General features: G+C 44.9%; 1 protein-coding gene across 1 annotated transcript in view; it reads right to left on the reverse strand.

Annotated features, from left to right (window-relative positions):
* The window catches only part of LOC124789239 (proton channel OtopLc-like), a 259793-nt gene extending 241602 nt beyond the window's left edge, over positions 1-18191 (reverse strand). The window contains exons 1-3 of the mRNA XM_047256534.1: positions 18181-18191; positions 17873-18109; positions 259-366 (exon numbers count right to left, since the gene is read on the reverse strand). Of these exons, the coding sequence (XP_047112490.1) occupies positions 259-366; positions 17873-18109; positions 18181-18191 (356 nt within the window). The remainder of the gene's footprint in view (positions 1-258; positions 367-17872; positions 18110-18180) is intronic.
* Positions 18192-27405: the final 9214 nt, after the last annotated feature.

The following is a 27405-nucleotide window of genomic DNA, read 5'->3' on the forward strand; positions in this document are numbered from 1 at the left end:
TTATAGTAAAATATCCTTTTCCACGGCCACGGAGCTCAACAGTCCAAATAAAATGGACAAATTGTTATTGTCTGTAACAATTGTGACAAGATTAATAGTGCGCACAGAGATGTTTGTTATTTCAGGATGCAACAGAACATTTTGTGAAAAGTAAAGGTGTATCAGAATAAGTGTTTGGGTGTTGCGGGCTGGGGCGTGAGCGGCATCGGGGCGCTATCGGCAGTGCTTCTCGTGGTAGGGAGGTAATGGAGTACTCACGTGCCCATCTGGCGCCACTCGCCCTGCAGCTGGTCGATCCTGGAGGGCCTCTTGAGCGCCGCCGTGCTGTAGAGGACCGGCGACATCATCGCGGTGGGCGAGGGCAACCTGCAACACAGCCAGCGAGCGCGCCGCTCAGACACATCCTAAAGCTAAAAGCCAGCCAGCCAGCCAGCCAATCACTGCACACCTCGTCCAGTCCACAACACTGCTGTGTTGTGTTGTGTTGTGTTGTGTGTGTGTGTGTGTGTGTGTGTGTGTGTGTGTGTGTGTGTGTGTGTGCGCGCGCGCGCGCGCGCGTGCGCGCCCGCTTTAAATTCTAAAGGGACGGGGGGACGGGGGGGGGGGGGGGAGACATGGACAAAAATTTAAATGTCTACTGATTACACTACCCGTAAATTTAAAGAAAACTTTCGATGATATTGATTGGGGATTATTCTTGAAAATTCCTAAGATAGCAAGGATAAAATACAGAAGGGAAAGATTATCTCCAACTTCTACAGGAACCAGGCTGCAATTACGAATCGAAAGACGTGAAAGGGAGGCAGCAACTGAGAGGAGAGTGAGATAACATTCTAGCCTATCAGCCACGTTATTCATTATGTACAACGAGTAAGCAGTAAACGAGAGCATAGAAAAATTTGGAAAGGAAAATGAAGTTCAGAAGGAAGAAATAAACAAATGGTTCAAATGGCTCTGAGCACTATGGGACAACTTCTGAGGTCATCAGTCCCCTAGAACTTAGAACTACTTAAACCTAACTAACCTAAGGACATCACACACATCCATGCCCGAGGCAGGATTCGAACCTGCGACCGTAGCGGTAGCGCAGTTCCAGACTGTAGCACCTAGAACCACTCGGCCACTCCGGCCGACGAAGAAATAAACCTTTGACGTTTGTCGATGACATTGTAGTTCTTTCCGAGACGTCAAGATTGGTTGAACGGAATTATAGTGTATCGAAAAGGGGTTATAAGATAAACAAGAAAATTAAAGCAAGAACAACGCAATATTATCGAATTACGTCAGAAAATACTGCGTGATTATACAAGGAAATGAGACACTACAGGTAGGAGATGAGTTTTGCAATTTGGGCAGCGCGATAATTGAGGATGGCTCAAAGTGGAGACGATATAAAATGGTGGGCTGGCAATAGCAAGGCAAACATTTCTGAAAAAAATAAAATATAATTTAACGTCTAATACAGGTTTAATATTTTCTGACAGTATTTATCTCGAGTGAAAGTGAAACGTGGATGATAATGAAGACAAGGAGAGAATAAAAGCTTTCGAAATGTGGTGCTACTGGAAACTCCAGCTGTTTGGACAGGTAGATCGTATAACTAATGAAGAATTACTGATTCTAACAAGGGAGAAAATGGATGTGTCAGAAATGAGACATTACCGACATTACGACTAAAATGATATACAATGAACACGTGGATAAGAAAATAGTTGACATTAACAATGAAGCTCCCGAGCCAGGTGATCAGTTTTTGCATTTAATGTACTTGAATAGAACGACTGAAGGGCAGCAAATGAAATAAATAGAAAAGCGAGAAAGGCATGGACAACTTGAGATACCACTGGGCAACGGACATTTGGAAACAAGTGATTTGGGGTGATGAATCGTGCTTTACTCTGTGGCTATCCGATGGAGAGGTTAGGGTTTAGCGAATACCTAGAGAACGCTACCTGCCACCGTGTGTAGTGCCGACAGTGATGTATGGAGGAGGTGGTGTCACAGTATGAGTATGTTTTGCTTGATTACAGTGCGGTCCCCTTATTGCACTTCACGAAATGCTAAATGTGGAAGGATACGAACAAATTTTACAGAATTGTGTGTTGCAAACTGCAGAGAAACAGTTGGAGGACCTACAGCATCAGTATGACAGTGTGTTCCTCCACAGACATTCAGACGTCTCATCAGAAGTGTTCCCAGCAGTAAATTTCGTGCCGTCATAACGGCGAAGTGTGGACACACCCCATACTAATTTCCACTAATAGGTGTCTAGATACTTTTGATGAGATATTGCACTGCAATATCAAAGAGAAAACGCAAACGATGACCTTACAGGTGGTGAATGGATGAAATTAAAAATATACGAAACCAACATGGGCACATAGAGCTGAAGAGTTTAAGGTGAGGAGACATTTAGGGAAGGATTCTATTCAGCAACGGGTGCCAAACTGATGATTATCATGATGGTGGTGGTGATTATCCCAGGTATTTATGCATTCAGTAAACTGCAGTAAAACTGTTTTTAATGAGTTAATGAAAAATTAAGTAGCTCAGTGTACAAGCTTATGCAGAGCAGGTTAAGAGCACTGCATCCTACCCGAGGGAATTGCAGGAGGAACATTATGATCGAGTGCATCAATACTGATGATAATTAAAATTGCAACGCTGTGAACGTGGAGTACAACTATCGTCAAACTGGCATGAAGGCTGCTGCATGCTTGTCTACGCAAGGATTTTCATTCCAGTGTAAACGCAGTAAGTGGCCAAGAGTTAATGCCGTCTACATTCTGTGTAGGGGCAAAGATAACGGAGTAGGATTTTCATTCAGAAATGGCATTAGAATGTTCATTTTTTGTGAGAAGATGGTGTTGTGCCTCATGAAATGAGGTGAGACGTCAACAAGCACGAGTCAGCATTCGTCAGGGCCAGAATCGTGCCCTGTCGGTAGCACAGTTTAACGCTCTGCGCTGTCGTTGCTCGCATTGGTCTGGGACCCACGACTCTGGTGCAGATATAAAGTCGATGGTTTTAGGACGACCATACAGAAAGTAACGCAGTTGCTTGATGTCTCCACGCGAGTAGCGCCCGAGAGGAAACACATTTTGTTCGTTCGGCCTTGCAGGATGGTAAGCCACATCGTTGAGCAGAGAGTTGCGGAAACGGTGGTGTGCTCTATGACTGCACTGGGCTCAGAGTCTTTTACACAAGAGTCTTCGTTCTACGAGTAGCATCGAGATGATCGTGTGAGTGTACGGATGTTCCGAGAAGAACTAACGTTGCCAGATTGCACTGGATCTGATGGTTCGAATAGCTGTTAAGTAGAAAAGTAAGATCGGTGGCTGTGCTCTAATTTGGAGATCTCTGTGACGTATCTTTCAACAAGATAACGGGTGACGACATGTTTCTCGTGTTGTCTTGACTTACTTCGATGCAGGGGATGTTGGACGGGAAGTTCTCCAGATTTTTCACTAACTGAAAACAACTGGACACAGGCTTCGGAGAAACTTGCATACCACCAAAAGGCAGCTACTATGATTGATGAACTCTGACACAGAGTTGGAACGGGAAAGAATTTCGTATTTGTTAGCAGAACTATATTCCACGCGACGCCCAGATGCGTAAGACCCAATGTTGGTGACAGACGTGGCAGCTCTGTGTACTGAATTTCCCACTCCATACACTCGCAAACGACATAAAGAACTAATCGTACGTCATCGTAGTATACTGCATAGCTGCAGTAAGTAAAATTTCGTTATTTTCTATCCTTCCTGATTTTGCGATTTTAATTGCCATCAGTGAATTTTTCCATCACATGTACAAAAAATTTTTTGCTGTCCTCTATTTCTACATTTCTGTTACAATAGAATCTTACTAACTAATTTATACCTTTTCGTTACTCTCGTGACAATGACCATTCACGTGTCATATCCCTAGCTATAATTTAATTGTTTGAAACTGAATCGTGTGTATATATATATATATATATATATATAGGGTGGTCCATTGATAGTGACCGGGCCGAATATCTCACGAAATAAGCATCAAACAAAAATACTAAGAAGAACGGAACTCGTCTAACTTGAAGGGGGACACCAGATGGCGCTATGGTTGACCCGCTAGATGGCGCTGCCATAGGTTCAAATGGCTCTGAGCACTATGGGACTTAACATCTGAGGTCTTCAGTCCCCTAGACTTAGAATTACTTGAACCTATCTAACCTAAGAACACCACACACATCCATGCCCGAGGCAGGATTCAAACCTGCGACCGTAGCAGCCGCGTGGGCTGCCATAGGTCAAACAGATATCAACTGCGTTTTTTTAAAAATAGGAACCCCCACTTTTTATTACATATTCGTGTAGTACTTAAAGAAATATGAAGGTTTTAGTTGGGCCACCTTTTTCGCTTTGTGATAGATGGCGCTGTAACACTCACAAACGTATAAGTACGTGGTATCACGTAACTTTCCGCCAGTGCGAACGGTATTTGCTTCGTGATACATTACCCGTGTTAAAATGGACCGTTTACCAATAGTGGAAAAGGTCGATATCGTGTTGATGTATGGCTGTTATTGATCAAAGTGCCCAACGGGCGTGTGTTATGTATGCTGCTCGGTATCCTGGACGACACCATCCAAGTGTCCTTACCGATCGCCGGACAGTTACGTTCTTTAAGGAAACAGGAAGTGTTCAGCCAAATGTGAAACGTCAACTACGACCTGCAACAAATGATGATGCCCGGGTAGGTGTTTTAACTGCTGTCGCGGCTAATCCGCACATCAGTAGCAGACAAATTGCGCAAGAATCGGGAATCTCAAAACGTCGGTGTTGAGAATGCTACATCAACATCGATTGCACCCGTACCATATTTATAATCACCAGGAATTGCATTGCGACGACTTTGAACGTCGTGTACAGTTCTGCCACTGGGCACAAGAGAAATTACGGGACGATGACAGATTATTTGCACGCGTTCTATTTAGCGACGATGCGTCATTCACGAACAGCGGTAACGTAAACCGGCATAATACGCACTACTGGGCAACGGAGAATTCGCGATGGCTGCGGCAAGTGCAACATCAGCCACCCTGGAGGGTTAATGTACGGTGTGGCATTATGGGAGGAAGGATAATTGGCCCCCATTTAATCGATGGCAATCTAAATGGTGCAGTGTATGCTGATTTCCTACGTAATGTTCTACCGATGTTACTACAGGATGTACACTGCATAACAGAATGGCGATGTACTTACAACATGATGGATGTACGGCACATAGCTCGCGTGCGGTTGAAGCGATATTGAATAGCATTTTTCATGACAGGTGGATTGGTCGTCGAAGCACCATACTATGGCCCGCACGTTCACCGGATATTACGTCCCCGGACTTCTTTCTGTGGGGAAAGTTGAAGGATATTTGGTATCGTGATCCACCGACAACATGCGTCAGCGCATTGTCAGTGCATGTGCGAACATTACGGAAGGCGAAGTACTCGCTGCTGAGAGGAATGTCGTTACACGTATTGCCAAATGCACTGAGGTTGACGGACAACATTTTGAGCATTTATTGCATTAATGTGGTATTTACAGGTAATCACGCTGTAACAGCATGCGTTCTCAGAAATTATAAGTTCACAAAGGTACATGTATCACATTGGAACAACCGAAATAAAATGTTCAAAGGTACATACGTTCTGTATTTTAATTTAAATAACCTACCTGTTACCAACTGTTCGTCTAAAATTGTGAGCCATATGTTTGTTACTACTACAGCGCCATGTATCACAAAGCGAAAAAAGTGTGCCAACTAAAACATTCATATTTCTTTACGTAGAACACGAATATGTAATAAAAATAGGAGTTCCTATTTAAAAAAAAAAACGCAGTTGATATCCGTTTGACCTATGGCAGCTCCATCTAGCGGGCCAACCATAGCGCCATCTGGTTTCCCCCTTCAAGTTAGACAAGTTTCGTTCTTTGTAGTTTTTTTCGTTTGACGCTTATTTCGTGAGATATTTGGCCCGGTCACGATCAATGGACCACCCTGTGTATCTAAAATGCTACGATCATTGTAGTTATGGTCTTGTGTCATAGGATTTACTTTTTAGTTTTACTACAATAATGTGACATCACGACAGAAATATAGAGCATCTGCCAGAACAGCTCACATTAATTTTGGTTGGCATTTGTGTTGAGTGGGAAAATGGTTCAAATGGCTCTGAGCACTATGGGACTTAACTTCTGAGGTCATCAGTCCCCTAGAACTTAGAATTACTTAAACCTAACTAACCTAAGGACATCACACACATCCATGCCCGAGGCAGAATTCTGACCTGCGAACGTAGCGGTCGCGCGGTTCCAGACTGAAGCGCCTAGAACCGCTCGGCCACAACGGCCGGCGGTGAGTGGGACGAAACTATTTATAAGTCACATAATACATGACCTGTGGCGATTTATCTGTACATTAATCGCCAAGGGACCCGGGTTCGATTCCTGGTTGAGGCAGAAGATTTCCTCCGGTCAGGGACTGGGTGTTGTGTTATCATCATTTCATCCACATCTCCGAAGCGCAAGTCGCCCAATGTGGCGTCGAATGGAATAAATACTTTCCCTCGGCGGCCGAACTTCCCCGAATGGGGGACTCCCGTCCCACAATGCTCACTTCCATTTGTACATTAATACAGAATTTAAAAAAAAAAAAATCTTAATATATGTCATCAGCTGCTGTAAAACTTTATTGTAATGTCATACTAGTTTCCGTACATGTGAGCCAGATTCTGGCACTACACAGATTGCTGTTTTAACATCTTGCTTTCTACTGTATTAAACATAGTAGCCTGATATTAACTTAAGTAGCCGAACATACCTTTTGCGCCGGCCGGTTTGGCCGAGCGGTTCTAGGCGCTTCAGTGTGGAACCGCGCGACCGCTACGGTCGCAGGTTCGAATCCTGCCTTGGACATGGATGTGTGTGATGTTTTTAGGTTAGTTAGGTTTAAGTAGTTCTAAGTTCTAGGGGACTGATGACCTCATATGTTAAGTCCCATAGGGCTGAGAGGCACTGAATCATACTTTTTGCCGTGTAACAAACACTGGTGTTAGCCTACTTAACATTAAGGCAACTACTACTAATACACCAGAAAACTAGATGCTAAAACGACTTTTTCTCCAGTGCCAGAAGATGGTCCATAGAATCTGGTATCACGTTTCAACAAATTTGTACATACGATGTCTTATTTATCTTGACCGCTCCTAACGACATATTGTCCTTATAAAAATAAAAAAAGTCAATGAAATGTTGTTCAGCTACCAGGGGTACTTTTACCAGCATTGTTGTCTCTGATGTATGTTTGCTCGTTACGAAGATATGAACAGCAATACGTCGTTTTCAAATAGCATTCTACAGTTTTTGTTCCCTAAACAACTTCTTCAAGTTAAAACCTGTTCCGAAGCGTATCACAGCGTACCGTAGAAGTAAATATGACGCTATTAAGATCGTAACACAAATGACTGAGTTGACTGTGTACCAGTGCACAGAGAAGGAACTCAGGGTAGTGTGAATGATCCTCTTGCCAGAGTGGACAGTCACTCAAGGAAGGAAGATGAGAGTCTGACGCTCCGTCGATAACGAGGTCATCAGAGACGGAGCAAAAGATCAGACTGAGGAAGAATGGGGAAGGAACCATCTCGGCATTTGGTATAAGTCTTCCCTGCTACTGACCTTACTTGGACGTTCCATTTCATATCGTTTTGTACCGGTACGCCACTTATCTAACCGTAGTTACTGTGTCAAGGAACATATCATTAATACTGTTTTCTAAGATTATTGATTGTTTTTCCTACTGATGTAATCTACATTAACTTAGATTTTTCTACATTAGTGCAAGCTGCCTTTCAACACACCAAACAGAAATTCTAAAAGATCTTGTGTGTTCCTACAGTCACACAATGACGACACTTACCGGTGTCTCTGACGAGCACTCGCCATCCAGGACGACGTACTAGTTTCTATTATTTAAGAAATAATACCTCGGAAACTATTCCGTAAGCTCGAACTGTGGCGTCGATAGTGAATGATCTACAACGTAGGTGCACGCTCTCGTAAGTTGGTACTACGAGAGAAGACTAACTACGCCGACCACAGAGCCCTCTCGCCGAAGCTGTGGAGCTCAGCGAGTGCCGTCTTGATTTCCGCCCATTTCATCAAGAGCAGACGGCCTGGAAATATCGCTTCTACTATCGAGACTTTGATCCGACCTGGACTACGGCCTAACACCTACGTGTTCATCCTAACCAAAGTTACGTATGCATTCATTTACTTGTGTTTCTGACTTTAGTACAAGGGATAAAGTTACATGCAGTACCAAAGTGCTTCACTTCTCCTGCTCCTACTCGCTTCCTTCACTCTCAAGCTATATTACATAAGCAGTTCACAGGAGCACATCACCCACGACCGCCACCTCGACTGGTCTCCCCATCTCCTTGCCATCCAACACAAAGCTCACAACCACCTCCGCCTCCCGAAACTCCTGTCCGGCCGGACGTGGGGTCTGCATCCTTCTACCATCCTTCACACCTACAAATCCTTGATCCGCCCCATACTCTGTTATACCAGCGTAGCTGGGGGAAGTGGCAACAAAACGACTATTCACGTTGGTGTGTAGAATATATGAGTCTGGCGACATACCATCTGACTTTCGGAAAAACATCATCCACACAATTCCGAAGACGGCAAGAGCTGGCAAGTGCGAGAATTATCGCACAATCACCTTAACAGCTCATGCATCGAAGCTGCTTACAAGAATAATATACAGAAGAAAGTTGAGAATGCGCTAGGTGACGATCAGTTTGGCTTTAGGAAAAGTAAAGGGACGAGAGAGGCAATTCTGACGTTACGGCTAATAATGGAAGCAAGGCTAAAGAAAAATCAAGACACTTTCATAGGATTTGTTGACCTGGAAAAAGCGTTCGACAATATAAAATGGTGCAAGCTGTTCGAGATTCTGAAAAAAGTAGGGGTAAGCTATAGGGAGAGACGGGTCATATACAATATGTACAACAACCAAGAGGGAGTAATAAGAGTGGACGATCAAGAACGAAGTGCTCGTATTAAGAAGGGTGTAAGACAAGGCTGTAGCCTTTCGCCCCTACTCTTCAATCTGTACATCGAGGAAGCAATGATGGAAATAAAAGAAACGTTCAGGAGTGGAATTAAAATACAATGTGAAAGGATATCAATGATACGATTCGCTGATTACATTGCTATCCTGAGTGAAAGTGAAGAAGAATTAAATGATCTGCTGAACGGAATGAACAGTCTAATGAGTACACAGTATGGTTTGAGAGTAAATCGGAGAAAGACGTAGGTAACAAGAAGTAGTAGAAGTGAGAACAGCGAGAAACTTAACATCGGGATTGATGGTCACGAAGTCAATGAAGTTAAGGAATTCTGCTTCCTAGGCAGTAAAATAACCAATGACGGACGGAGCAAGGAAGACATCAAAAGCAGACTCGCTATGGCAAGAAAGGGATTTCTGGCCAAGAGAAGTCTACTAATATCAAATACCGGCCTTAATTTGAGAAAGAAATTTCTGAGGATGTACGTCTGGAGTACAGTATTGTATGGTAGTGAAACATGGACTGTGGGAAAACCCGAACAGAAGAGAATCGAAGCATTTGAGATGTGGTGCTATAGACGAATGTTGAAAATTAGGTGGACTGATAAGGTATGTAATGAGAAGGTTCTACGCAGAATCGGAGAGGAAAGGAATATGTGGAAAACACTGATAAGGAGAAGGGACAGGATGATAGGACATCTGCTAAGACATGAGGGAATGACTTCCATGGCACTAGAGGGAGCTGTAGAGGGCAAAAACTGTAGAGGAAGACAGATATTGGAATACGTCAAACAAATAATTGAGGACGTAGGTTGCATGTGCTACTCTGAGATGAAGAGGTTAGCACAGGAAAGGAATTCGTGATGGGCCGCATCAAACCAGTCAGTAGACTGATGACAAAAAAAAAAAAACTTGGGTTTCCGCCCCTCCCCGGTTCTATAAAGCCCTCCAAATCCTCTAACGCCACGCGCTCTGCCTCACCTTCCACATCCGCCTTCCGTCCCACACGCGCATCCTCTATGACCTCATCCCCTTCCCCCACCTTCTCCTTTTCCTTGAACACATCCGCACACTATATATTGTCCGCCGCCTTGATCCCCCTCACCCCCTGGTGTCTCCCTTCCTCTCCACCCCCAACCCGTTGCTGTGCCTTTGCCGCTGTGTCCCACCCTTGCAAGGTGTCAGGCAAATCCAACACCTTCCATGAAAACCGTGAAATGAAAGCAAATCCGACAGTATGTCACATAGTTCCGAATAAATCCTGACATTAAATTATCCAAAGTAATACGATCAACGAGTGAGCAAATGGAATACCACAGACTAGCACAAGAACGCCTAAATGCATGTCATACCTCCCCACCATGAAACAGACGCAGTTCCGAGGGGAGAAACAAGAACAGAGCTGAGAGCGGAATCGAGTAGGCTAGGAGGCCCTACGATAAGGGACGGACACCCACGTCGCCAGCTGACCGCCGAAACCACCCCCCAGCCCATGTTAAAAGCTAGAGCCCTCCAGAGGAACAGTATAGATCTTACGATAACACTAAAAGGGCCACACCAGCTGCAAGTTTTAGCGTGAGATTTCTTCGCGTCTCTGTTACGCTGCAAACGTTAAAAAAATTGCCCCACCACGAAAAGTATAACGTTTCTCATTGGATAGACAGAATTTTTGTAGGCGGAGCTTAAGGTTAACATTGAGACCCTGATTGGTCAGTTGGAAACAAAGCCAGATAGCTTTTTTGAAACCTACTTCGGTAAATTGTAGTAAGGAGAAGTTAGGAGAGAGTTGCTTCCGAGACGGCGAGGTGTGGAGCTGCTTCGCCCACCGCCCCCTGACGCTGCCTAAACACCGACAAGGTAATGAACGCACGCAGTGCCGCCTTAAGGCTTCACTCAGAACTGCAGAAGTCTCATCTGTTACATCCCCTTTTTACGTAATACTAGTATCGATCGTCAATTAAAGCTCATGGTATTCACATTTGCTATGTAAGTTAAAATTTGAAATGTGATGATTTTTCTGTTATATAGTTACTGAGAAGCCACATCAGCCACTGTAATTTACGACAAGTTAAATAAGTAATTAAAGATAATTGAGGGTCACTGTAGACCATTTTGATAGTTTTCTCTTTTGTGAAACTTAATTTAAAACTAGATTATAGATGTGATATGGCATAGGTCATCCTTCGATCCATTGTAGAACTTGGAAACCCATTCAGGGAATATTCGTTCACATTTTTGTTGAACGCAGTTGGTTTTTATCATCCTGTATTAAAACATTTCCTTTTATCAATAGTGCAATTTATAAACAATGTTTTGTGAGTAGAATAAAATTTCCAGTGGTAAACTTTACTGTTTTTTCGACGTTATTTTACCAGCTAACTAAAAATAGAAAAGCCTTGAACCCCTTCCACTAAATTTAGTTAGTATTAAGATTCTTTTCCAGGTAGTGGAGTGGAGCTGACCGTAAAATCATTAAGTATTTGAATATGTCATCGCAAGTCTCACTGAACTCTACATGTCATGTGTGGTCTGGCGTCTCCTTACCAGCAACAGGTCCCAGGTTCAAACTAGTCAATTCCCTAAGAAACACCCTCAGATGGTCGTTGCGTGAAAGTGGTAGGGAGACACGACTTAGAACAGTCGCAGAAACCACGCAGAATGTTAGACCCTCTCTCCATCTCCACACCATCTCCTTTCCCAACACAACTTCCACCGTCTACCCCTCCCAGATGATAAGCTTCGGCCTGACATCTACCCTTCCTACCACCTCTAACCCCATCTTCCTGCCTCCTCCTCAGGGCTCCCTTTCCTCCCCCTCCCTCCTCCTGATCGGCTTCCCCCTCCTACTCCCCCCCTCTTGTGCTCCCTTCAGTGTCTCTGCAATCCCTCCTGCCTTGTCTTCCCTCTTCATCTCCTGCCCCACCAGTCTCCTGCCTCTCCCGCTGACGCCCCTACTCTCTCCATCCCACCACCTCCCCTGCTGCCCCTTGCTCTCTCCTGGTTTTCCATCCTCTCCGGCCTCTCCCTCGGCAGGTCCCACCTGGCAATTTTATACTTCCCCATGTGTGCCCCCTGCCGCCGTTGGATAAGCAGCTGCAGCAGCAAGTCGTATACTCCTAGCTCACTCATTAGTTACATAGTTTAATTCTTAATTTCTTTGCGTGTTTTTCGTACTTGCATTGTGTAATTCATAAATTTCGGGCGTATTATAGTATTTGAGAGTTGTAGCATCGCGTTTTAGTACCTGAATAGTGTAAATTCGCGTAGTCGTTTGTCTACTGTTTTGTTTTGAACGGCCAGTGTCGGTTGGTCGCAGTCAGTGTGCTCCCTGCCGCCGTTGGATAAGCAGCTGAGCAGCAAGTCGTATACTCCTAGCTCACTCATTTGTTACATAGTTTAATTCTTAATTTCTTTGCGTGTTTTTGGTTCTTGCATTGTTTAATTCATAAATTTCGGGCGTATTATAGTATTTGAGAGTGTAGCATCGTGTTTTAGTACCTGAATAGTGTAATTTCGCTTAGTCTCCTTCCGCCGCCGAGCAGTGTCAGCAGTGCGCAAGTAGCAGCATTACTGCATTTACTAGGCAATCTTGTATTTTAATAACCGTTTAAATTTTGTCGATTTGTTTGCGCTCTCTGTAGATTAGTTCAGACGTTCTTAGCAAAACAGTTTTTAGCATGGATAGGGACTGCAACTGCTGTGTTCGGATGCAGGCTGAGTTGGCATCCCTTCGCTCCCAGCTTCAGGCAGTGTTGGCTTCGGTCACACAGCTTGAGGCTGTTGCCAATGGGCATCACTGTGGGGGTCGGGATGGGGGTTTGTCGGGGACGGCCAGCTCGTCCCACGCATCCCCTGATCGGACTACGACTGTGGTTGCCCGGGATACTGCCCGCATTGAGGCTGATCCCTCACCTGTGGTAGAGTGGGAGGTCGTTTCAAGGTGTGGCAGGGGGCGAAAGACATTCCGGAGGGCTGAACGGAAAGCCTCTCCAGTTTGTCTGACGAACCGGTTTCAGGCTCTGTCTCAGGCTGATACTGATCTTCGGCCTGACATGGCTGCTTGTCCTGTTCCAGAGGTTGTCCCTCAGTCTGCAAGATCCGGGCAGTCGCAGAGGGTGGGCTTACTGGTAGTTGGGAGCTCCAACGTCAGGTGCGTAATGGGGCCCCTTAGGGAAATGGCAGCAAGAGGGGGGAAGAAAACCAATGTGCACTCCGTGTGCATACCGGGGGGTGTCATTCCAGATGTGGAAAGGGTCCTTCCGGATGCCATGAAGGGTACAGGGTGCACCCATCTGCAGGTGGTCGCTCATGTCGGCACCAATGATGTGTGTCGCTATGGATCGGAGGAAATCCTCTCCGGCTTCCGGCGGCTATCTGATTTGGTGAAGACTGCCAGTCTCGCTAGCGGGATGAAAGCAGAGCTCACCATCTGCAGCATCGTCGACAGGACTGACTGCGGACCTTTGGTACAGAGCCGAGTGGAGGGTCTGAATCAGAGGCTGAGACGGTTCTGCGACCGTGTGGGCTGCAGATTCCTCGACTTGCGCCATAGGGTGGTGGGGTTTCGGGTTCCGCTGGATAGGTCAGGAGTCCACTACACGCAACAAGCGGCTACACGGGTAGCAGGGGTTGTGTGGCGTGGGCTGGGCGGTTTTTTAGGTTAGATGGCCTTGGGCAAGTACAGAAAGGGCAACAGCCTCAACGGGTGCGGGGCAAAGTCAGGACATGCGGGGACCAAGCAGCAATCGGTATTGTAATTGTCAACTGTCGAAGCTGCGTTGGTAAAGTACCGGAACTTCAAGCGCTGATAGAAAGCACCGAAGCTGAAATCGTTATAGGTACAGAAAGCTGGCTTAAGCCAGAGATAAATTCTGCCGAAATTTTTACAAAGGTACAGACGGTGTTTAGAAAGGATAGATTGCATGCAACCGGTGGTGGAGTGTTCATCGCTGTTAGTAGTAGTTTATCCTGTAGTGAAGTAGAAGTGGATAGTTCCTGTGAATTATTATGGGTGGAGGTTACACTAAACAACCGAACTAGGTAAATAATTGGCTCCTTTTACCGACCTCCCGACTCAGCAGCATTAGTGGCAGAACAACTGAGAGAAAATTTGGAATACATTTCACATAAATTTTCTCAGCATGTTATAGTCTTAGGTGGAGATTTCAATTTACCAGATATAGACTGGGACACTCAGATGTTTAGGACGGGTGGTACGGACAGAGCATCGAGTGACATTATACTGAGTGCACTATCCGAAAATTACCTCGAACAATTAAACAGAGAACCGACTCGTGGAGATAACATATTGGACCTACTGATAACAAACAGACCCGAACTTTTCGAATCTGTATGTACAGAACAGGGAATCAGTGATCATAAGGCCGTTGCAGCATCCCTGAATATGGAAGTTAATAGGAATATGAAAAAAGGGAGGAAGGTTTATCTGTTTAGCAAGAGTAATAGAAGGCAGATTTCAGACTACCTAACAGATCAAAACGAAAATTTCTGTTCCGACACTGACAATGTTGAGTGTTTATGGAAAAAGTTCAAGGCAATCGTAAAATGCGTTTTAGACAGGTACGTGCCGAGTAAAACTGTTAGGGACGGGAAAAACCCACCGTGGTACAACAACAAAGTTAGGAAACTACTGCGAAAGCAAAGAGAGCTCCACTCCAAGTTTAAACGCAGCCAAAACCTCTCAGACAAACAGAAGCTAAACGATGTCAAAGTTAGCGTAAGGAGGGCCATGCGTGAAGCGTTCATTGAATTCGAAAGTAAAATTCTATGTACCGACTTGACAGAAAATCCTAGGAAGTTCTGGTCTTACGTTAAATCAGTAAGTGGCTCGAAACAGCATATCCAGACACTACGGGATGATGATGGCATTGAAACAGAGGATGACACGCGTAAAGCTGAAATACTAAACACCTTTTTCCAAAGCTGTTTCACAGAGGAAGACCGCACTGCAGTTCCTTCTCTAAATCCTCGCACAAACGAAAAAATGGCTGACATCGAAATAAGTGTCCAAGGAATAGAAAAGCAACTGGAATCACTCAATAGAGGAAAGTCCACTGGACCTGACGGGATACCAATTCGATTCTACACAGAGTACGCGAAAGAACTTGCCCCCCTTCTAACAGCCGTGTACCGCAAGTCTCTAGAGGAACGGAGGGTTCCAAATGATTGGAAAAGAGCACAGATAGTCCCAGTCTTCAAGAAGGGTCGTCGAGCAGATGCGCAAAACTATAGACCTATATCTCTTACGTCGATCTGTTGTAGAATTTTAGAACATGTTTTTTGCTCGCGTATCATGTCATTTCTGGAAACCCAGAATCTACTATGTAGGAATCAACATGGATTCCGGAAACAGCGATCGTGTGAGACCCAACTCGCCTTATTTGTTCATGAGACCCAGAAAATATTAGATACCGGCTCCCAGGTAGATGCTATTTTTCTTGACTTCCGGAAGGCGTTCGATACAGTTCCGCACTGTCGCCTGATAAGCAAAGTAAGAGCCTACGGAATATCAGACCAGCTGTGTGGCTGGATTGAGGAGTTTTTGGCAAACAGAACACAGCATGTTGTTATCAATGGAGAGACGTCTACAGACGTTAAAGTAACCTCTGGCGTGCCACAGGGGAGTGTTATGGGACCATTGCTTTTCACAATATATATAAATGACTTAGTAGATAGTGTCGGAAGTTCCATGCGGCTTTTCGCGGATGATGCTGTAGTATACAGAGAAGTTGCAGCATTAGAAAATTGTAGCGAAATACAGGAAGATCTGCAGCGGATAGGCACTTGGTGCAGGGAGTGGCAACTGACCCTTAACATAGACAAATGTAATGTATTGCGAATACATAGAAAGAAGGATCCTTTATTGTATGATTATATGATAGCGGAACAAACACTGGTAGCAGTTACTTCTGTAAAATATCTGGGAGTATGCGTACGGAACGATTTGAAGTGGAATGATAATATAAAACTAATTGTTGGTAAGGCGGGTACCAGGTTGAGATTCATTGGGAGAGTGCTTAGAAAATGTAGTCCATCAACAAAGGAGGTGGCTTACAAAACACTCGTTCGACCTATACTTGAGTATTGCTCATCAGTGTGGGATCCGTACCAGGTCGGGTTGACGGAGGAGATAGAGAAGATCCAAAGAAGAGCGGCGCGTTTCGTCACTGGGTTATTTGGTAACCGTGATAGCGTTACGGAGATGTTTAATAAACTCAAGTGGCAGACTCTACAAAAGAGGCGCTCTGCATAGCGGTGTAGCTTGCTCGCCAGGTTTCGAGAGGGTGCGTTTCTGGATGAGGTATCGAATATATTGCTTCCCCCTACTTATACTTCCCGAGGAGATCACGAATATAAAATTAGAGAGATTAGAGCGCGCACGGAGGCTTTTAGACAGTCGTTCTTCCCGCGAACCATACGCGACTGGAACAGGAAAGGGAGGTAATGACAGTGGCACGTAAAGTGCCCTCCGCCACACACCGTTGGGTGGCTTGCAGAGTATCAATGTAGGTGTAGATGTAGACGTAGATGTGCTCCAAGTGGGTTTTAAGTGTGTTGTTCTGGAGTGTTTTTAATACTGAGGCCGACTTTTAACCTCTGCATGTGCATGTGCATTCAGTGTCTTCTTTCTGTTTTAAGAATCGCTAACTGTGTTTCTTTAACTTTATGATGAGTTTTTTAATTGTCCCCCCATGAACGTCTCCATGTCAGTGTATTTTTACCTCCATTATCTCCCCTTACTCTATTTATGTCCCCCTTTTTTATTGCCTTGTATGTAACATTTTATTCTTGTCTTAGTTGTCACATCACTCGGCTGAAGAGCGGCGGATTGTCCCGCTGACAGCCCTCCCCTGCTCGTTTGGGGCAAGGGAATGAAATCACAATAAAAGGAAAAAAAACAGGAACAGACCCACGCGCTGCCTATCCAGGCGGGATACAAAACGAACATCCATTAACAGTCGCCGGGGGTGGTGGGGGGTCTGGGGGGCATTGTGTCAAACGCTTTCCAGAAATCTAGGAATATCGTATCAGCTTCTCGCCGTTCACCATGGTCCACAGTATATCCTGTGAGAACTAACAAGCTCGTTTTAACATTAGCGATGTTTTCTAAATTTTTAGTGTTACGTTGAGGAAGATTTTCTGACACCAGAGGGGAGGAAGTAGATTACTGTTGTTCACATCTTGCTAGTGGACAAAGTTACAAGAAAAGCAATCAAGCTGGTCATTGTCTCGATGGCGGCTGAACGACATTTGCCTTATGCAGACTCCGTTTTATTTTGATTACGTAGGCTTTCCCGGCGTAATAAGTCTTGAAAGTCTCTTCGGGTTTGCTGCCAGATCCTAAAATCAACCTGACTCGATATTTTCCTGAAGGTGGCGACCAGTTGGATCGCCGAAATATCGAGTCAAGTTGATTTTAGGATGCGGCAGCAAACCCGAAGAGACTTTCAAGTTCTTTTTATTTTCATTCTGAACCAAAAGATCTTTGAGCTGGTCAGGATCGATGGAACGCCCTTTATAAGCATATCTTTCAAAGAGACAAATTATACGTGCTGAGGAGGAGCATCTTGCAAGAAAATCATTAAATCAGTTCAGTACTTTATATTTACTCCTTATTCTACGCCGGCACGCGTTCGCCCGTGGCGCTGTTGCCTGACATGCTACCACTACTAATGCTGTCTGTCTCTACGGTGTTGTCCGTGCAGTGACGGTAAATGGTCCGCACTACCGAGGTACCCACCCGGAGGGCGACGAGTTCTTGACGGGGATGGCGGGCGCCTGGTGGGTGGGGGAGGCCGCGCCCGACGAGAGGCTGCGGTTGAGCGCCGTCAGCTGACGAGACGGCGACGACTGCGACTGGGACAGGCTCTCCGCGCTGACGAGCACGGCGCTCTGCGACGCCGGCGACGGCAGCTGCGGCGCCTCCGGCACGCCCACGCCGCCCACCACGGCGCACGTCGCGCCGCCCGGCCACCCGCTGCAACAACAACAGCAACACCCCCACTGTAATCACGTGCAGCTCCAACAACGGCACTCTACTACATTTACCTTTTTTTCATTCACAAATATCTTTGTCACATTTAGTGGCCTTGTGAACGTCTTCTGGTTTCGTCCATTATGAGTCATCATCAGAACCAGGATCTCGTTACAAAAGTTACATTTCACGTAGTCACGTATCGCCCAACGTGGTCACTCAAAGGTTTATTTTAAACAACCGTGATGGGTGCTACGTGACTACGTACCCTATTTATTACTTTCGTGACGGGATCCTGGTCCTGATGACGACTCATCGGAGCCGAAACAGGTAAACCGTCAACGTATGTATTTTTCAAAATAGATCGCGTGCTCCAACTTGATAACCTCAGATTTCATCTGCCACTACCACTCAGGAAGTACTTCACAGTGTGTAGCGGTGTCACGTCTGCTGCCGCTATATTTTCCCCTCTTCCCTGCACCACACGCGAAAGGAACGCTAGAACAATGATTGTCGATGAATATCGATATAAGCTTGAGTTTCTCAGATATTTTTAATATTTATGGTATACGGGGTGGTCCACTCACAGTAACCGGGCCGAATACCTCACGAAATAAGCATCAAACGAAAAAACTACAAAGAACGAAACTTGTCTAGCTTGAAGGGGGAAATCAGATGGCACTATGCTTGGCCCGCTAGATGGCGCTGCCATAGGTCAAACGGATGTCAACTGCGTTTTTTTTAATAGGAACCCCCATTTTTTATTACATATTCGTGTAGTACGTAAAGAAATATGAATCTTTTAGTTGGACCACTTTTTTCGCTTTGTGATAGATGGCGCTGTAATAATAAAGTGGGCCAACTAAAACATTCATATTTCTTTACGTACTACACGAATGTGTAATAAAAATGGGAATTCCTATTTTTTGAAAAAAAAAAACGCAGTTGATACTCGTTTGAGCTATGGCAGCGCCATCTAGCGGACCAACCATAGCGCCATCTGGTTTCCCCCTTCAAGCTAGACAAGTTTCGTTCTTTGTAGTTTTTTCGTTTGACGCTTATTTCCGTGAGATGTTTGGCCCGGTCACGATCAATGGACCACCCTGTATATTGTTCCACAGCTTTAATAAATGTATAAAAGCGCTGTGTGTTACGTTTGCATTCCACCAGACCTGTAATTCGTTCTTTTTGGTGTCATTTTATTTTTGCGTTACCAGTTTAGAGCGTGCTTTATTTTTAAGCTGTAAATGTGTAAAATCAAACCATTATAAACAAACATCTAGTACTAAAGTATACATTTGTTGCTTTTCTAGGCAATACTTACTTACATTTACGGATTCGTTCACATTATTTACGAACTCCGACATTTCTCTTTGTCATATCGATCATGTAACTGCACAAGTACTGTATTACTGTTCTGTTTTTATGCCAAAGATGTAGTCTGATTACGTATAATTAATGTAAAAATTAGAGCTGTCTTTTGGTCTGAAATATCTATGTATGAGAAAAATATTATCATACTTAATGGCCCCGTGACCCCGAGTAATTCCATCATCATGTTACAACCTTTCAGGAACGATGGAGAATGGTAATTGTATCAATTTAGGCTCTAAAATTCGTACCTTAAAAGCTACGAGCCCCTGTTCAGTGCAAGTGGTACGTTTCACAGTAGCATGTATGAGCAAGTGCTCACCGTTCTTAAGGTGTGCGCTTTAGATCCCACGTTTACAGGATTTTTTTTTTCTTGTTTTGGACCATACGTCCTCCCAAAATATGGAAAGCAAAAAGCTTGCAATAGCAGAAGTCAGCTGTCAGAGGTGTCAAAACGATTTTCGGTTACAACTTTCGACTCTGTCGTTAGCGGACCAGGGTCTTTTACCTCAAATTGACACATTCACCGTTCTCCATCGTCCCTTAAAGTTTGTAACATTATCACAGAGTCACCATGTATATCATTCATGATGGCTTCGCTTAGTACAGTTGCTTCTTAAAAATAAAATGTGCTCTAAACTGATGCGGAACTATAAAATAACATAAATAAAAAAATTGTCGCTCTGGTGGAATACACACATAAAAAATGCATTTCTTCAGTTTTCTAGTTGTGGCTATTTAATGAGACGTGTAAGTGAGTAGTTATTAGTTTGTCCTACTCTTACACGAACGTGCGCTCTCTGAATTTCAGCAGTGAACGTCACTGTAACGCATTACGCGTCTTTTGTAGCGCGATAGAGTTTGTTGCACGTCTCCGTAAGGCTTCGAATAAAGAATCGCGTAACGAAACGTGCCGCTTCTGGTTGGTTTCTCTCTCTCTCAGTGCCGCAGACTAATGAACAGTGCTGAAGAATAGGTCAAACTGTGGTGTCACCGCCAGACACCACACTTGCTAGGTGGTAGCCTAGTATACGCCGGACCCGCGTGTCGCCACTATCAGTGATAACAGACCGAGCGCCGCCACACGGCAAGTCTAGAGAGACGTACTAGCACTCGCCCCAGTTGTACAGCCGACGTTGCTAGGAAAGGTTCACTGAGAATTACGCTCTCATTTGCCGAGACGATAGTTAGCATAGCCTTCAGCTAAGTCAATTGCTACGACCTAGCAAGGCGCCATTTATCCTTTGCTATGTATCTAATGAAGCATGTACAGTAACAAGACAAATGTTCACCAATTGTGGATTAAAGTTAAGTATTCCAGCAGCTACGTACTTTTCTTTATAGCATTCATTACGTATCCTGTTTCAGACCTCACGCCAGCCTGCGTGAGTTTAAGCGCATGCCTTTCGGTTACCCTTCACTGTGGATTGGCTGTCTTGCCAGTCCACAACACAAACTACTGTTTTCTAAACTACTACTTTCGTCGATGAATTAAATTTCCTTAAGATTCGTCCAATGAATCCCAATTGGCATCTGCTCTACCTGCAAGTAGTTTAATGTGATCATTTAAATGTATCAATTGAAGACAAAGTCTGAGCACTTACTGTGTACCTATATGTTTAGCTTGACGTTGATACTACATCAGAATATTTTACGATCTGAAGGTCACAATAGCCGAAACCGGTAATAGTGAAGTGTAAAAGTTTGTGTGATCGAGACGGATCTGTAAATTAAAGTGCAGTCAAATTTAGGTCGCTCCATGAGGTTGCTACTAGGTATTTTACTATTCTTACTGTTTACACTGCTGTTTCCCTTTTTTGTCAGTGGCGTAATCGGAAAGTTATGGATGCCATAACCTATTTATGAGAAACACCTTTCCTTTATTTAAATTCAGGGTTAACTGCGAGTGCTTGCCATCATCGATCATCCACAAGCTTTTCTGCATTTCACTACAGTCTTCTCACGTTACGATGTTCCTATAGACAACAGCATCGTTCGCCAATAGAACCAAGAACACTCCAAGTTACCCACTAGGTCAATAACGTAACTGATGGGCAGTTCCTTTACCTTTATGTCTGTCGATCTTCTTGTGTGTAGAACGGAATGTTGCGTTCTAAGTCCCGAATCCAATAAGCAGCCTGATCCGATACTAGGTAAGCTCATATTTTGTTCATCTAACGACAGTCTAAAACTGTATCGTATACCCTATAAAATAAAGTCAAGGAGCACGGCATCAGCCTAGAAGCCACTGTCTACGGCGCGGAGTATCCCAGGGACGAACGGGGCGAGCTGAGTTTCACAACATCTCTGTTTGTAGAATCCACGTCGATTTATAACAGAGGAGCTTTTCGTTCTCAAAAATGTCGAACGCGCGATCATATAACGTGTTCCGCAATTCCACCACAGGTTAACATTAGCAGTATAGATCTACAGGGCTATTACAAATGATTGAAGCGATTTCATAAATTCACTGTAGCTCCATTCATTGACATATGGTCACGACACACTACATATACGTAGAAAAACTCATAAAGTTTTGTTCGTCTAAAGCCGCACTTCAGGTTTCTGCCGCTAGAGCGCTCGAGAGCGCAGTGAGACAAAATGGCGACAAGAGCCGAGAAAGCGTGTGTCGTGCTTGAAATGCACTCACATCAGTCAGTCATAACAGTGCAACGACACTTCAGGACGAAGTCCAACAAAGATCCACCAACTGCTAACTCCATTCGGCGATGGTATGCGCAGTTTAAAGCTTCTGGATGCCTCTGTAAGGGGAAATCGACGGGTCGGCCTGCAGTGAGCGAAGAAACGGTTGAACGCGTGCGGGCAAGTTTCACGCGTAGCCCGCGGAAGTCGACGAATAAAGCAAGCACGGAGCTAAACGTACCATAGCCGACGGTTTGGAAAATCTTACGGAAAAGGCTAAAGCAGAAGCCTCACCGTTTACAATTGCTACAAGCCCTGACACCCGATGACAAAGTCAAACGCTTTCAATTTTCGGCGCGGTTGCAACAGCTGATGGAAGAGGATGCGTTCAGTGCGAAACTTGTTTTCAGTGATGAAGCAACATTTTTTCTTAATGGTGAAGTGAACAGACACAATGTGCGAATCTGGGCGGTAGAGAATCCTCACGCATTCGTGCAGCAAATTCGCAATTCACCAAAAGGTAACGTGTTTTGTGCAATCTCGCGGTTTAAAGTTTACGGCCCCTTTTTCTTCTGCGAAAAAAACGTTACAGGACACGTGTATCTGGAGATGCTGGAAAATTGGCTCATGCCACAACTGGAGACCGACAGCGCCGACTTCATCTTTCAACAGGATGGTGCTCCACCGCACTTCCATCGTGATGTTCGGCATTTCTTAAACAGGAGATTGGAAAACCGATGGATCGGTCGTGGTGGAGATCACGATCAGCAATTCATGTCATGGCCTCCACGCCCTCCCGACTTAACCCCATGCGATTTCTTTCTGTGGGGTTATGTGAAAGATTCAGTGTTTAAACCTCCTCTACCAAGAAACGTGCCAGAACTTCGAGCTCGCATCAACGATGCTTTCCAACACATTGATGGGGACATGCTGCGCCGAGTGTGGGAGGAACTTGATTATCGGCTTGATGTCTGCCGAATCACTAAAGGGGCACATATCGAACATTTGTGAATGCCTAAAAAAACTTTTTGAGTTTTTGCATGTGTGTGCAAAGCATTGTGAAAATATCTCAAATAATATAGTTATTGAAGAGCTGTGAAATCGCTTCAATCATTTGTAATAACCCTGTACACTCAAGTACATTAGTTCGACTATCTTTCTAAAAACTAAACTCCGAACTGGCCGTGGAAGGCCCAACGGTACCGACTGGCCGCCGTGTCATCCTCAGCCCACAGGCGTCACTGGATGCGGATATGGAGGGGCATGTGGTCAGCACACCGCTCTACCGGCCGTATGTCAGTTTGCGAGACCGGAGTCGCTACTTCTCAGTCAAGTAGTTCCTCAGTTTGCCTCATAAGGGCTGAGTGCACCCCGCTTGCCAACAGCGCTCGGCAGACCGGATGGTCACCAATCCAAGAGCTAGCCCAGCCCGACAGCACTTAACTTCTGTGATCTGACGGGAACTGGTGTTACCACTGAGGTAAGGCCGTTGGCTACACGATCTTTCTAATTAACGGAAATTATGTGTACTTTTTTTCCAATTGCTATGTACCCTTCGTTGCTACAGCGATCTACGATAACCTGCTGCTAGCAGAGGCCACGTTCTTACGAATAATATCCGTAGGATATCACTGGTATCTCATCCGGTCCACATGTCTTTCCACCATCGAGCCTGTTTTAATTTACTTTCTGTTCTGCGATCACTTATCTCAATATCTGCCATTTCGCCGTTCCTGCAACGATTAAGAAGAGGAATAGCATTACCATGTTCGGCGGTGGAACAATTTCGGAACACTGAATTCAGTATTTCCGCCTTCTGTCATTTGCCATTCCAGGCCATTATGGACAGCGAGTGATTAAATGTTCTAGTGGATAACATCAGAACCTCTTGATGGCTGTTCGTGGCTTACGCTATTATCGAAGCGACAGGTTGTTGTAGGAAACTACACGAAGTCCAGCTCTAGCAGTTAACGCTGAAAATAAACAGACGTAACGTATTGCACATGATTGGATGGAACGACCCATTATGCTTCGGTTACATGAATTGCGATCAGGCACAGCAAAAAGTGAGAAATCGTAAAATATCTCTGAGGATTCGTTTGTGAGACCTAAAGCGAAATGACTACATGAAACTAATTTACAGGAAAAGATTATGCAGATGCCAGACTCATAGATAACACAGATAATTTACACAAGTCTCTAGAGATCGATATCTGAATAAGTCTTGTCCGTCTGAAATACTTACCAGGCACGGTTAGTATATGGCAAAGGAATGTCGTTCGTCCTTACTACGGTTTCGCTTAGCAAACGCTGGCGGGTCACGGAAAAGCTTATCTAATTTCGGTGGTAGTTTCTACCACAGAGGCAGCTACGTTTACCGCTAAGAGTCCCAGAATACACTTCTCAAGAGACGTCAAGTATTACACCCTCATACACTACACATACGTCTCGCGAAATGACCAAAATCAGAGGAAGTCGAGCTCATCCAGATGCTTACGGAGGAAGCTGTTGGCCCCGCATTCAACTAGGAATTGAAACAGCAATCTACAGTGAATGTACAGGGTGTTTCAAAAATGACCGGTATATTTGAAACGGTAATAAAAACTAAACGAGCAGCGATAGAAATACACCGTTTGTTGCAATATGCTTGGGACAACAATACATTTTCAGGCAGACAAACTTTCGAAATTACAGTAGTTACAATTGTCAACAACAGATGGCGCTGCGGTCTGGGAAACTCTATAGCACGATATTTTCCACATATCCACCATGCGTAGCAATAATATGGCGTAGTCTCTGAATGAAATTACCCGAAACCTTTGACAACGTGTCTGGCGGAATGGCTTCACATGCAGATGAGATGTACTGCTTCAGCTGTTCAATTGTTTCTGGATTCTGGCGGTACACCTGGTCTTTCAAGTGTCCCCACAGAAAGAAGTCACAGGGGTTCATGTCTGGCGAATAGGGAGGCCAATCCACGCCGCCTCCTGTATGTTTCGGATAGCCCAAAGCAATCACACGATCATCGAAATATTCATTCAGGAAATTAAAGACGTCGGCCGTGCGATGTGGCCGGGCACCATCTTGCATAAACCACGAGGTGTTCACACTGTCGTCTAAGGCAGTTTGTACCGCCACAAATTCACGAAGAATGTCCAGATAGCGTGATGCAGTAATCGTTTCGGATCTGAAAATGGGCCAATGATTCCTTTGGAAGAAATGGCGGCCCAGACCAGTACTTTTTGAGGATGCAGGGACGATGGGACTGCAACATGGGGCTTTTCGGTTCCCCCTACGCGCCAGTTCTGTTTATTGACGAAGCCGTCCAGGTAAAAATAAGCTTCGTCAGTAAACCAAATGCTGCCCACATGCATATCGCCGTCGTCAATCCTGTGCACTACATCGTTAGCGAATGTCTCTCGTGCAGCAATGGTAGCGGCGCTGAGGGGTTGCCGCGTTTGAATTTTGTACGGATAGAGGTGTAAACTCTGGCGCACGAGACGATACGTGGACGTTGGCGTCATTTGGACCGCAGCTGCAACACGGCGAACGGAAACCCGAGGCCGCTGTCGGATCACCTGCTGCACTAGCTGCGCGTTGCCCTCTGTGGTTGCCGTACGCGGTCGCCCTACCTTTCCAGCACGTTCATCCGTCACGTTCCCAGTCCGTTGAAATTTTTCAAACAGATCCTTTATTGTATCGCTTTTCGGTCCTTTGGTTACATTAAACCTCCGTTGAAAACTTCGTCTTGTTGCAACAACACTGTGTTCTAGGCGGTGGAATTCCAACACCAGAAAAATCCTCTGCTCTAAGGAATAAACTATGTTGTCCACAGCACACTTGCGCGTTGTGAACAGCACACGCTTACAGGAGAAAGACGACGTACAGAATGGCGCACCCACAGACTGCGTTGTCTTCTATATCTTTCACATCACTTGCAGCGCCATCTGTTGTTGAAAATTGTAACTACTGTAATTTCGAAAGTTTGCCTGCCTGAAAATGTACTGTTGTCCCAAGCATATTGCAACAAACGGTGTATTTCTATCGCTGCTCGTTTAGTTTTTATTGCCGTTTCAAATATACCGGTCATTTTTGAAACACCCTGTACTTACTGCGGTACAAATTATTCAACCATTCGAATCCGCCTACCATATGCGTTATCATATTAGGAGATCTCGCTATTGCCAATGATATCGTTGACTTTACAGGTGACCTACTCCATCGTATCGCAAAAAGGATTTTTTTTTATTTCTTCATGCGGCCGATGAGGAGATTTGCTCTAACAGGCCACCGGCCTCGTAACTGTAGACTCGTTAGTATCCACAGGTACTAGCACTTGGAAATGAGGTTATTACGTTCTTCTTTAAGTGTGGGAGTACTTCGCCTGACTCATGTCACGCATAGGATGTGGAATAGTTTTGACATGGTTAGCTCTCTCAACGATCTAAGTAACTGTGAAAGATAGTCGTAGACTTAGGTGCCTTGTTTCGACTTGGGTCATTCAGTGTTCTGTGTATTTGGTTTGGTTGTTTGGGGGAAGAGACCAAACAGCGAGGTCATCGGTCTCATCGGATTAGGTAAGGAAGTCGGCCGTGCCCTTCCAAAGGAAACATCCCAGTATTTGCCTGGAGTGATTTAGTGTTTTGTGGAGTCGTCCTCGCCGTTTCGTATCTACCATATCATCTTCATTGACTTACTCTTCCTTTCATGAACTATTGTCTTCAGATTTCTCTCCTTTGTACCCTACTGTCCATTAAAATTCCTACACCAAGAAGAAATGCAGATGATAAACGGGTATTTATTGGACAAATATATAATACTAGGACTGACAAATGATTACATTTTCACGCAATTTGGGTGCATAGATCCTGAGAAATCAGTACCCAGAAAAACCACCTCTGGCCGTAATAACGGCCTTGATACGAATGGGCATTGAGTCAAACAGAGCTTGGATGGCGTGTACAGGTACAGCTGCCCATGCAGCTCCAACACGATGCCACAGTTCATTAAGAGTAGTGACTGGCGTATTGTGATGAGCCAGTTGCTTGGCCACAATTGACCAGACGTTTTCAATTGGTGAGAGATCTGGGGAATGTGCTGGCCAGGGCGGCAGTCGAACATTTTCTGTATCCAGAAAAGCCCGTACAGGACCTGCAACATGCGGTCGTGCTTTATCCTGCTGAAATGTAGGGTTTCGTAGGGATCGAATGAAGGGTAGAGCCACGGGTCGTAGCACATCTGAAATGTAACGTCCACTGTTCAAAGGGCCGTCAATGCGAACAAGA

Source organism: Schistocerca piceifrons, chromosome 3, assembly GCF_021461385.2.
Source record: "Schistocerca piceifrons isolate TAMUIC-IGC-003096 chromosome 3, iqSchPice1.1, whole genome shotgun sequence".
In the NCBI taxonomy this organism is placed as follows: Eukaryota; Metazoa; Arthropoda; class Insecta; order Orthoptera; family Acrididae; genus Schistocerca; species Schistocerca piceifrons.